This window comes from Nicotiana sylvestris, chromosome 10, assembly GCF_000393655.2.
Source record: "Nicotiana sylvestris chromosome 10, ASM39365v2, whole genome shotgun sequence".
Classification (NCBI taxonomy): domain Eukaryota; kingdom Viridiplantae; phylum Streptophyta; class Magnoliopsida; order Solanales; family Solanaceae; genus Nicotiana; species Nicotiana sylvestris.
The window spans coordinates 34,481,829-34,495,662 of NC_091066.1; the positions used below are offsets into that span (position 1 = coordinate 34,481,829).

General features: G+C 41.4%; 1 protein-coding gene across 1 annotated transcript; it reads left to right on the plus strand.

The window, feature by feature from the left end:
• Positions 1–223: 223 nt before the first annotated feature.
• Positions 224–1,486, plus strand: LOC138879176 (uncharacterized). Its single transcript, XM_070158769.1, has one exon. The coding sequence runs from the start codon at positions 224–226 to the stop codon at positions 1,484–1,486; it is 1,263 nt and encodes a 420-aa protein (XP_070014870.1).
• Positions 1,487–13,834: the final 12,348 nt, after the last annotated feature.

Sequence of the window (13,834 nt, forward strand, 5' to 3'; positions counted from 1 at the left end):
TACTCGCCCTAATAAGGCACTATCAAGTGATATGGTAGTAAACCCGAAGGGTGGGAACACTACGGGCCATGCGATGGCGGTGACTACAAGAAGTGGTGGGGTGGAATTGCTAGTTCCTTTAATACAAGAAAGGTTGTGAGTGATGATGTGTTGGTGAAAGATGATGATGAGCCAATCAATGAGTTAAGTGAATGATGAAGTGAGGATAGACATTGATGACAACATGGAGGAGACACAAAATGACATGAACCCGTCTAGGGAATACGTGATAGACATACCGGAAACGGTAGTGCCCAAACCCAAGGCACCCTTGCCAAGGCCTCCTCCACTATATCCTCAAAGGCTCGCAAAGCAAAACAATGAGAATCAGTTCAAGAAATTCATTGATATAATGAAAAGTTTGTCCATCAATATGCCTTTGGTTGAAGCTCTAGAACAAATACTGGGATATGCCAAGTTCATGAAAGACTTGGTGACAAAGAAGAGATCCATGAATTATGAAATGATCAAAATGACGCATCAAGTGAGTGCCATTGTACATTCTATGGCTCCAAAGCTAGAAGACCCCGATGCCTTTACAATTTCGTGCACTATTGGTAGTGCCGATTTCGCCAAAGCTTTGTGCGACTTAAGGGCAAACATTAACTTGATGCCATATTTTGTGTTCAAGACATTGGGGATTGGGAAACCAAGGCCCACATCCATGAGGTTGCAAATGGCGGACAGGACAATGAAGAGGCCATTGGGGATCACTGATGATGTGCTAGTTCGGGTCGACAAGTTCATACTTCCCGTGGATTTTGTGATACTTGACTGTGAGGTTGACTATAAGGTGCCGATCATATTGAGGAGACCTTTCCTAGCTACAGGGAAGGCCTTAGTTGATGTGGAATCAGGGGAGCTCACCTTCCGGGTGGGCGATGAAAAAGTTATATTCCATGTTTGCAAGTCAATGAGGCAACCTAATAGCAACGAAGTATGTTCGTTTGTGGATCTTGTGACCGAGGTGATTGTTGAAGACACAAGTGCTATGATTAATATGGAAGACCCTTTGGAAGCTGTGTTGTTGAACCATGATGTGACTGAGGATGAAGGCTTAGTTGAATATGTCAATGCTTTACGAGGAATGGGTTCATATACATATGTGCCCCAGAAACTTTCCTTGGACCTTGAGAACCGGAAGACTCCACCAACAAAGCCCTCAATCGAGGAGCCTCCCATATTAGAGTTGAAGCCTTTGCCTTCACACCTCAGGTATGAGTTCTTAGTCCCTTGTTCCACTTTACCTGTTATTCTTTCCTCTTGCTTAACTAACGTGCAGGTAGACGCCACCCTTCCGGTTCTCCAAAGGAGTAAGAAGGCAATAGGTTGGACATTGGCGGATATTTGGGGTATAAGCCCCACCTTTTGCATACACAAAATCATATTGGAGGAAGATGCCAAACCCTCCGTGGAACATCAAAGAAGGTTAAATGAGGCCATGTAAGAGGTTGTCAAGAAAGAGGTTATCAAGTGGCTTGATGTAGGGGTTGTGTACCCCATTTCAGATAGTTCATAGACTTCGCTGGTACAATATGTGACAAAGAAGGGGGTATTACTGTGGTTACAAATGAGAAAAATGAGTTGATCCCCACTAGGACTGTCACCGGATGGAGGGTATGCATGGATTACCGAAAGCTGAACAAAATGACCTGCAAAGACCAAGAGAAAATCACCTTCACATGTTCGTATGGCACATTTGCATTCTCATGGATGTCGTTTGGTTTATTTAATGCACCGGCTACCTTTCAGCGGTGTATGATGGTAATAATTACGGATATGGTGGAGGACTTCCTCGAAGTGTTCATGGATGATTTTTCTATTGTGGGGGATTCTTTTGATGAGTGTTTGGTCAAGCTTGATAAAGTCTTGGCACGTTGTGAAGAGACCAACTTAGTACTTAATTGGGAGAAGTGCCACTTTATGGTTGAAGAGGGCATTGTCCTCGGCCATAAGATCTCCAAGAATGGTATTGAGGTGGATAAAGCAAAGATTGCAGTGATATCAAAACTCCCTCCTCCTACTTCTATCAAAAGAGTGAAGAGCTTTCTAGGGCATGCGGATTCTACCATTGGTTCATCAAGGATTTCTCAAAGGTGGTGAACCCTTTGTGCAAGTTGTCGGAAAAAGATGCCAAATTTGTGTTCAATGATAAATGCATGAAGGCTTTTGAGCTACTCAAGTATATGTTGACTACCACTCCTATCATTACTGCACCAAACTGGAGATTACCATTTGAGCTCATGTGTGATGCTAGTGACGTGGAGGTAGGAGCGTTGTTGGGGAAAAGAATCAACAAGATATTCCACCCGGTCTATTATGCTAGCAAGACCATGAACGATGCCCGAGTCAACTATACGGTGACCGAGAAAGAACTCTTAGCCATTGTCTTTTCCATGGAAAAGTTTCACTCGTACCTCATGGGTACCAAAGTGATTGTTCATATCGATCACGTGGCACTTTGTTATTTGATGAATAAGAAGGACTCAAAGGCTAGATTGATGCGGTGGCTACTTCTTCTATAAGAGTTTGATCTTGAAATCATAGACCAAAAAGGGAGTGAGTATCAAGTGGTGGACCACTTGTCCCGCTTGGAAGAGGAGGGGAGGCCCCATGATGGCCTTGAGATCAATGATTCGTTTCTGGATGAACAACTCCTTTCCATTTCTTTGACCGGGATGCCTTGGTTTGCCGATATGGCAAACTATCTTGTGAACGGAATTGTCCCAAATGAGTTCTCTTCAAACCAAATAAGGAACCTCAAATGAGACTGCTTGGATTATTATAGGGACGAGCCTTATCTTTTCAAAATTTGCACCGATGGTGTTATCCAGAGATGTGTCCCGGAAGAAGAACAATTGGGTATTCTTAAAGCTTGTCATTCCTTTCCTTATGGTGGACACCATGGTGGGCAGAGAACTGCTACAAATGTCCTAAGTTGTGGATTCTATTGGCCTACCTTGTACAAAGACGCCAGTGAGCTCGTTAGCGTTGTGATAAGTGCCAAAGAGCTGGTGGGATTTCCAAGAAGAATGATATGCCTCTCACAACCATCCTTGAGATTGATATTTTTTATGTGTGGGGTATCAACTTTATGGGTCCGTTTGTAAGTTCATGTGGGAACACTTATATTCTTGTCATTGTGGATTATATCTCCAATTAGGTTGAAATAGTGGCTTTGCACAACAATGAAGCACGAAGAGTGGTGGGCTTCTTGAAGAAAAACATATTCACAAGGTTCGGCACCCCAAGGGCCACCATTAGTGATGGGGTTTCTCATTTTTGTAACAAAGTCTTTGATACTTTACTCTCCAAGTATGGTGTCACTCACAAGGTGTCAACTCCCTATCACCCCCAGGTAACTGGACAGGTTGAGGTCTTCAACAGGAAGATCAAGAATATTCTTTCTAAGACTGTCAATGCAAACCAGACTGATTGGTCAAGGAAAGTTGACGATACTTTATGGGCCTATAGAATAGCTTACAAGACTCCAATTGGTATGTCCCAATATCAGTTGGTATTTGGGACAGCATGTCACCTACTGGTGGAATTAGAACATAAGGCCATGTGGGCGTTGAAGAAGTTGAACCTAGAATGGGATGTAGCTGTAAATCTCCGGGTAGAGCAACTAAATGAACTTGATGAGTTCCGGTTTCATGCTTATTCCAGCTCGTCCTTGTATAAGGACAAGATGAAGTACTTATATGACAAATATGCCCGGAACAAGGAATTCAAGGAGGGTGACTTGGTTCTTCTATTCAACTCTCGGTTACGACTATTTCCTGGAAAGCTCAAGCCAAAATGGAGTGGCCCTTTTGAAGTGGTGCATGTAACTCCGTTTGGTGCTCTTGATTTGAAAAACAAAAATGGTGAAATCTTCAGAGTTAATGGGCACCGAGTGAAGCACTATCTTGGCAAGTTCGATGATAGCCATGTGGTGGCATTGATTCATTTCAAGAAAATAATGGTAATATGTGTCGTGTCGCGACGTTAAATCAGACGCTTCTTGGGAGGCAACCCATTTTTTTCTTTTTGATTCTTTTCTTAGTTTAGGTTTTGCTTTGGACTAACTGGTTGTGAAGTTTGTGTAGGAAGTGTTTGTGCAGTGCAGGACTTTGGCTGGAAAAATTTGCCCAATGTGGGGAATTTTGTGGACCGTGCCCAAAAAATTCGCGGTCAGCATTAGCAATACGCGGGGACAATTTTTGTTTGCGGATGCATACTTGAAGAGCTCAAAATATCAGCTCTCTAAAGTTGAGTTAGCATCCGCGTTCATAATTTGGTGGACCACAGTGACTTTCACGGCCGCGTCCATTTTCACGGACCGCAGTAAGATGCTTGAAGCTGCTCTTCATCAGGTAAAAGAACGTGGACTGCGGTAGAATTTTGCGTCCGCGTTCAGGTAAGTCGGTGTGGTCTACATCTGCTATGTATAAATAAGGGGTCCCTAAACCTTTTACACTTTTCGAACCCTGAATTCCCACCGAACTATAGCAGTGTTCACCTTTATCTGTTTGGCTCTCAATCTCATTTCACTAATTAAGAGTCCAATTTCCTCTTAATTTCAAAACTGGTATGCTCAAATCATGGCATTGATTTTATATGTTGCTTTTATTTTCTTTTAGTTTTAATTTTTTTTCTTTTTAGTTAGGGTTTGAATTCTTACCATAATCTCAAAATTGATTCCTAAATTTATGTGGGTAATGTTTCCATGCCTAATGGGGGATAGGATTATTAATTATGCATGAATAATTGCACTAATTTTTGCAGTTAGTGAAAACCCTAGGTTACAAATATTCGTTAGTGCTTGAATTGTTTGAATTTTGCGGTCCGCGGTCCACTTTTTTGCAGTCCGCATTCCCTAATTTCTGGAAACTGAGTGTGGATGTATGTTCGTAGACGCAATGACTTTTCCGCAGTCCGCGTTTGAACTTACGCGATCGCATCCCTAAAATTTGCGGTACGCGCGCTTGAGCTTCAGAGGTTCTGTTAACAGCTTTCGCGGCCACATCCACTTTTTTGCAGTCCGCGCTTGGTCTTTCGCGGCCGCGTTCCTTATTTTGTAGTCCGCGCTCAACCAAGATTAGAGAGTTGGTTGTCTGAACCCAACCTCTTCGCGATCGCGCCTATTTTTGCGCGGTCTGCGATGGCTCATCCGCAGCTGCCTCACTTTTTAGCGGTCCACAGTGCTTGGTTCTGAAAAGCAGTTTTTGCATTTCTATTGCACTATTTTAACATATGCTTGAAGCTTTGTTCTAAATGTTTTTCATTGCTTGTTTACTGTAGAAAATGGTCCGATCCAGAGGTAGAGGCGATACATCTAAAGGGAGGGCAGAACCCTTCCGAGTCAGGGGTAAAGGAAAGACCAAGATACCCCTAGCAGTCCAAAAATCAATTGGCAAGATGAGAGCTGCCATCAAAGCTGCGGATAGAGCAGCGGAACACTCAGATACTAGTGAGTATATCCCTTCTCGAGAAGCTTCGGAAGGAGACTTTGTGCCCACTCATGTCCCCGCATAGTTCGAGGGGGAATACCAGTTACGAGATGAACCTACCTCCTCTTTTGAGTCGTCTGATGGCTCAGAGGAAGGTAGTGAGGCTTCAGGATCATCTTCCCCACCTGCTACAACTTCGACCTCACCAGCTGCCCCTATTGATATTGATGATGATGAGGTCCCGGATGATGGGAGAGAGGGTGATACTACTGTTGGGGGTTTGGAAAGGTCAAGAAAATCTGAGGTGTGGCAGCATAGATTTGTGAGTGAATTAGCCTATCAAAAGTTTCGAGAATGGTGGCCCCAAAGGCCACTCACCCTTGAGAGACAATTCATAGAGAGAGACCTCATTCCCCACAACCCAAATGTAAAAAGGCAGTTTGAGGAGAGAGTATGGTGGAAATGGTTCACCATCAAGGTTTCGGATGCCAATGAATATCTTGTCAAGGAATTATATGCAAACATTTCCAAACATCAAAAAGGGCACCACTGTGACAAAGGTCCGGAATTTGAAGATCCGATTTGATGGTCGCACGTTGAATGATTATGCTGGTTTTGAGAATGTGGAAGTTGTGCAATATTTGGAAAAGCTGGCACTTGGTGAAGCAGCCCATCCATGGTTGCCGGAGATATTAGCCCCAGGGACGACACCGGCATGGCTCACAACTGGAGTCCCAATAGCCAGAAACACCCTCAGCTTTGAAGCCAAAGGGTGGTCCACCTATGTGTGCAGCCTGCTGGATCCGTGTTAGCATGACAGTGTCCTCCCACTTACCCGGTGTGTATTAATAGCCTCCATCATGGCGGGGTATCCTATAAATGTGGGGAACCTCATGCACTATCACATCACAAAGGCAGTTGGAACGGAAGAAAGATCCAAGGAGTTGAGAAGAAGAATTATGACACTAAGACAAAGACAAAGCAGCCTTCTCTTGGTATAGCACCAAAGGACCAGAAAACCCTAAAGCAAAGGGTAAAGCCTCTATCTCTACTAGCCAGTCTGAAGAGCCAGGGGTAGTGGCCACCGGGTCAGAGCCTTCCACAGCAGGGGATCCTCAGTTGTCGTGCCTCCTCCTTCATCCGGGACATCCATCACCATGCCATTGTCTGTGCCATCTTCTTCCACCTACCCTCAGACTGCACTGCGGATTTCTCAAACTTTATCCAGCATCAACAACTGGATGCAGGCAGCTATATCAAAGCTATATGTCTTATCCTGCGCAGTAGCAGCACAGTCAGCTCCGGCACAGCCTCAGGTACCTTCATCAATAGAAGAGTCATTGAAGGAGCTTCTAGACAACCAGAAGAAGCTCCTGGACAACCAGAAGAAGATCATGGACACCCTGGATATTCATGGAAAGGCAATAAAGGATATGGGCAAGCAAGACAAGAAGATGAAGAAGACCACGGCCTCAAAGGTGTTAGTGGCGCAGCTGAAGAAGGATGTAGAGAGGTTCACTTCTACTGGAGACATCCCACTGGACTTGTTCTTGGAGGAGCAAGTCACAGCACCACAGGTAGTAGAGCATGAAGCACCAGAAGTTGGTCAGTCTGAGGAGCCGGTTGCCACTACACGGACTGCTGCGGAGATGATCCAAATGCTCAGCAACCTCGTGGTCCCCCAGTCAGATTTGGAGATCCAGTTAGAGGACCCGATGGGAGCTGCTGACCTTATGCAGTCCGAGGATCCCACTGATGTGCAGGACCTGATACAAACCACATAGAGAGTTTTCTTTACTCTCTAACACTTTCCCTGAGTTTATTTTGATATTAGCATTGAGGACAATACTATCTTTTAGTGGGGGGTGGTCTATTTTGATTTGGTAATAATTGGACAACCTTGGTATGTAACAACTATGAGACTATTTTTTTCTTTTATCTTTACTTCTCATTATTTTACTTTTGGTATGTATATATTCGTTACTTTCACATTTGGTATGTATATATTTTTACCATTTGATGTATATATTCTTTTTTATTTATGTAAATATTCTCTTTACTACAATTTTGTATATATTCATTTTGATTTTCGTAGTTTACTTCATAACTTCTTTTGTAACTTTACTTCATAGCTTCTTATTTCCTTTAGTAGTTTCTTGTTAAGTTGTTAGCTTCTTTTTACATTTTATGTGGACAATAAGCCTTTGATTTTCTTAATGCCACGGTTCATTCCAAAGATGGATGTTGTATGAACCGGGTGGCTCTTCCCAATGATTGATGGTGTGACGATCTTCTTAAGGGTTTGAGTCCATTTTTTATATTTTTGCGTAAATAGTAGTAATGAATAAAAGTTTCACTTGAGCTTAACACATTTACCTTTGACCTTATGGTTGAAAACAAGTTGATTGGCAAAGAATAGTTCTAGTTGTGACCTTTAGACTCTTGTGTTGACTAAACAATCATCGAGTGACTTCTTGGAGCCATTTGTATTGCTCAATCTTAGCTAGGGTTGTTGTGGGCCCTTGACTCTATTCTCTTTAGCAATCCAACAGCTTGTGAGGTAATATTGATTTGCAAGTCCAAGTCCCGTGCCAATAAGTCTAGAACTTGCCCTGAATGCGAAATTCTAAGTGTATCTCAACTTAAGAAATGATTATAGGCTCTCCTTGATCTAAATTGAAACTTGAAATCATCCATAGCCCACCAAATATGATATCCCTAGTCAACCCCTGTTGAGTCGAAGCACTTGTTCTTTCAATAACCATGATACAAACATTTATCCGTCTATAAAGACCCTCTCTTGGCACCCGATCTTTCTTTAGCATTCACAATTGGCAAAAGCATAAGTTTGGGGGAGAGACGAGGAATGTGAAAGTGATAAAAGGTACAAAATAAAGAAAAGGGAAGGCAAAAAAGAAAAGGAAAGAAAAAACAAAAAGTCAAAAAGAAAGTGAATAAGATAGAAAAGTGAAGGGATTCAATGAAAGCAATGAAGAAAGGCATGGAATGATTTGAAAAGGAGAAAAATGATTATCATGAACAAGAAAGAGTGACAGTGTGTCTCTCTAGTTCCCCTAAGGAAGAAAAAATGACTCAAAGAGTCAAGAAAGTGTGAGCCGAAATGAGAAAATGAAGTGCTTAAGGAAATATGAAACCTTCATAGACCGATAAATCCTACCTAGATCCAAAAGCCTTCATTACATTCCCACAAAATCCCTATAGGATTTCGAGTTGAGTGAGCTTACATTAGTGGTGATTCACATAAGGGACAAGCTTATGGTACTAAAAGTCAGACTTGTGACATTCCCTTGTGAGAGATGAGTGTACTTCTTCACAATCCTTTTTTTGAGTGCTACAAGTCTTAAGTGAGATTTGCTTATGGAGTACAGAGAAGAAAGAGTTTGGGTTCCACAATGACCTACGTAATAGAGCGAGCTTCCTTGGTGAATTCAGTCAACTCTTGATGCTCTAGTGTTGCATTAGAACTATGGTACTAAAGAGGTTGTGTGTTGTTGATGATTCATTTGTGTTAAGGGTAATTGTTAGTCCCAATTGATGCATGTTTGATTCACATTAGGGCAACTAAAATTTTCTTCTGTTTTGTTTTAGTGGAGGTGGGTATTACCTTATTTGCTTGAGGACAAGGAAACGTTTAAGTTTGGGGGAGTTGATAAGTGGGGATTTTAACCTATTATTTGCTCTTTCTTATTTGCGTTTTGGGCTTAAAATGCGTAAAGCTATTCTCGAAAACTAACAAAATATGCTTGTTTGCAGGGAATTGTTCACAATGAGCCAAAGTGGCCATGATCAACTCATAAAGGAGTCAAAACAGGAATAAAGACCAAGACTATAGAACGCGGACCACGACAAAAAAGTGCGGCCGCAAAAGTATCACTGCGGACGGGGTCATGAATCCACGGACTGCGAAAGGGAGAATCAGAGAGGTAGTTTTTGGGCACAAATGTGGACACGGACGGAGCCAGAAATTGGTAGCCACGAAAATACCACCGCGGCCGCAATTGGAATTTTGCTAATTGCGTTTGCTAAGGTTCAGAGAGTTCACTAAAAAGGCAAAATGTTAAGCACGGACCGCATCAAAATTATGCGGCCGCGGAAAGCTCTCACGCGGACGCAGTCACATTTACGCAGTCCCCGAAACAAGTTCCAAGCCAGTATCAGATGTAAAGAAATGCGGACCGCGCTCAATATTACACGACCATGAAAGCAAGAGTGCGGCGCGGTTAGAATTACGCAACCACGAAATCTCCGCAGGGGTATTTTTGTCCGAAATTTTTAGTCTAGTATAAATAGATCTTTTTCACATTTTTAGGTTATGTTATGTTTTGCTGAGCACGTAAGACAGCTAGTTTTACCTATTTGGGCAATTATGTACAAGATTTACCTTATAACATTAGATTTTCATCCTTCAATTTAGTATTATGGATTTTGTCTTCTCTTTATCTTTGATTTATGCTATTTCCATGAGTAGCTAAACCCATAGCTAGGGTTGTGACCCAACCCTAGTATGGGTATTTAATGGGTCTTAAATTTTAGGGCTTGAATGTGTATGGGTTAGTAATTTTTAGCCTAGTTCTTGCTTGAACTATTGTATTAGTGGTTGCAAATATTGATTTATGCCTTTATGACTAAGTCTCTACTTGAGAAAGAGGGACTAAGTCTAGGAAAACTAGGCTAACAAGAAATTGGGGTAAATTCAAGAAATTGATAGCCCAAATTAAAGGGTTAAACCTAGAGATAATAATACCCGACTTGAGCTAAAATCACTTGCATTGCATGAATACCCATTTGGACTTGAGAAAGCCAAATTGGGCAAAATCACTCGAACTACCGAGAGGTATAAAGTGAGTACCCTAGTGTGATAGCTATATGACCCCAATTAATCACATGATTGCCCTAGATTCTTGCTACCTATTAGATATCCATCTAGGCAGAAGTCATTACGCTAGTCCCATTAAATCTTTGAAAACAACCAACAAAAGTATTGTACTTAGTTTCAATTACTGCATGCTATAGACTAGAAGTAGAAGTAGAAAACAAACCAACCATTTGTGGAAGTGCAATGAAGAGCAAAACCTGCATATCTACTTGGATATAAACCTAACTCCAAATAAATTAACTCCCTGTGGATTCAATCTTGACCTTTGTTGGGTAAAACTGCATCGACCATCCTCGTTACTCAATAGTAGTGTAGGCTTGGACCCGATCAGAACGCATGGGTCATTCCGCGTTCGCAAAGAAGGAAACAAGAGCTGAAATTTCTGATTTCTCCAACTTAGCTCCAAGCGGTTCGAAACACACCTGAACCACTCGAGACCCCATACAAATGCACCAACAAGACCATAAACATAATACGGACCTACTCGAACTCTCAAAATGCGTAAAACAAAAACAAAACTAAGAATCGCACCCCCAAAACCATATTGAATCAAGTTATGAACTTCAAGTTTCCAAATCACTCCGAAAGCGCTGAATCATACTTAGACTATAAGGAATGACACAAAATTTGCGTGCAAGTCTTATATCATCATACAGAACTATTACTAGGCTTGAAATCCCAAACAGACCTCAATAATACCAAAACCTACTCAAAACCGAATTTAAAGAACTTAAAAATCTTTAATGAGCCAACTTTCACTATTAAGCGTTGAAGCGCTCACGGATCATCCAAAACCTGATCTAAATATACGCCCAAGTTTGAAATCATCATACGAACCTATTGGAACTGTCAAATTTTGATTCAGAGGTCGTTTACTCGAAACATTGACTCAATTCAAACTTAGCCTTATTTAGCCAACATTAAGGAACTAAGTGTTCCGATTTCAACCTGAACCCTTCTAAATACCAAACTAACCATCCCTTCAAGTCATAAAATAGTTAAAGCACATATAGGGAGTCTTATTTAGGAAAATAGGGATCTAGCAAGCAAAATAACCGGTCAGGTTGTTACCTCCTCCCTACGGTTCAGATAGATTGCAACTGGGCCGATAAAACTGTTGTGGTCCTTGACCCCGAGGAGTCCATTACCACCCATGTCGAGGGATACTTGAGTGTTTACACGTATCCCTTCACATTGGAACCGATGGACCTGGTCATCGTAAATTTCTACAAGAGGTATGAAGTTTGCCTTGGTCAGATTCATCCTTCAATGTGGAGGATCGTGATCCTCCTCTGATTCTTCGCAAGCAAAATTTACGGCTGCCGGTTTACCGTTTATCGGGTATGGCAAGACAGTTTTTTCCGAGTAAGGACTTCGAACCTAATTTCGAAGGAATGCATGCCATCCCCCGAAAAGTGGAATACAAGACGTAAGTGAACTTTCCTTCTAATGTCGATTTTATGTTTACTATTCTTTTTCTTATTCTTATTAGTGTTTGTGGTGGTGCAGTCGTTGCTCGGGTTCCAAATGTTGTTCCTCGACTCAAAGAGCGGGTTGAAGGTATCGTTTCTCAGATGCCCTACTCCGAGCACTCGTGGCGCGAGCTCTCAAAGGGATGCTGGGAGGCCTATTCCCATGGTAAGAACACTTTTTCGATAAGGTTGTGTTAGGCCTCTCCTTTTACTATCAAGCTCTTACTCCTTTTACTTTCTTTCCTAGGTTTGCCTAAGGATGTCGAGCTTAGGCCTTCGGTTGGTAACGTGGATTTGCCCGTTGAGTCTCTTGCTTTGGGGTAGGTCGGAAAGAAGAAGAGGAGTAGGGCCCCGAGTTCCCCAAGCTCGGAGAAAAAGAAGCCGAAAAGGAGGTTGGTCCGCAAACCAAAAGAAACCTCCAGCTCCCGAGTAATTGACTCGGACTCCCTCCATAGGCTCAAGGACGAGTCCGGGGAGGATGAAATTTTAGTCGCCCGATAGCCATCGATCCCCGAGGAACGAGCATCAGCCGAGGGGGGAACAACAGAAGCCACTCCCTCCCAAACTCAAGAGGCCGATGCAACAGTGAGGGTCGCGAACCCTCAAGATGTTGGTTCTGCTCCACCCCGTATCATTGATATAATGGGATCGCCTTTGTTCAAAGACTCAATGTTCGACGAAGCTCAAACGGCGAAGGAGCGGTCAAATAAGAGTGTCCAGGGAGCGAACGATCCCCTCCAAAGTTTTTTTGATGGCGTGGATTCTACTACCACGGAAGATGTCACCGGATTGGGTGACTTGGAAGTACCAAGGAAAAGTCCGTCCTCGGGAGCATATGGGCCTAATTCAAACTCGAGACTGGTCAACCGATTCCCTGCCCCGCGGTCACGGATATTTCGGCCTTCTGTTGGCTATGCTTGATCATCCGATAATGTTCCTCGAAATTGTTCGAGGCTAGGACCGATTCTTGAACTATGACCTCGATATCCCGAGGGCAAGCGTCGTGTCCCCGGGCTCTGGCTCGATGGGACTTTCGGCTTGATTTTGGTCCTTTGCCATCACATCTCGAGCTTGGCTTATCTTGTCGGAAATCGAGGTGCATCATGAGCTCGGTTTTACCCGTATACAATAATAAAAAATAGGGAAAGGAAAAGAACTGTCCATTCAAATTGGGGAGTAGTTTCAAGTTAGAGTTTTTATATAAAAGGCGAAAATAAAAAAAATAAAAGCTGCCAATTCAAGTAACGAATAAATAAACTTACTGGCAAGAAAAATAAAAAAAATTATTATAAAATTATAGAAATAGAAGTTATTTGAATTTGAGATGAGAAAATATCTTTTAAATTATAATGAGAAAATTCATGCAAATAACAAAATATAACTAAAATCATAATAGATAAAGTAAAAAATAAAAAAATATAGAACAATGAATGAATTTCAAGTAAAAGAGTAAGAAATAAATTAATAGTCAACTTTATTAGAAGTAAGAAATCTATGTTATATTAAAGGAGGTAATAAGCAAGGACATTAAATTTAAAGACAAACTAATAAAAATTCACATGATAGTGTAATCATACTGAGCAACGAATAAAGCAATAACGATAATCGAAGAATAAAAGAAGAAAAAATGTATTAGAATTTCAAACCAGAAAGCGTTTTTGAGTTTTTATGACAAAAATCATACATATGTAAAATACATGTAACTTAAATCTTAATAGATAATTCAAAAACAAAAAATATTAGGTAATAAAAGAATATCAAGCAGTAAAGCATAATTTTAAAAGATAGTTGACTTTAATAATTAAATCTTAAAAATCAAAATTTTTATAAAAAGTCAAAGGAGAAGAAAAACTTAATTTCTTGGCATATAATACAAAAATAACAATTAGTTAAAACATTGGTAAATTTATAACTAAAAAGGGAATAATTTATATTTTTGACGAATTCAAATGAAGATATTCAATGGAAAAAACGTTTCAAAGAACAGTTTT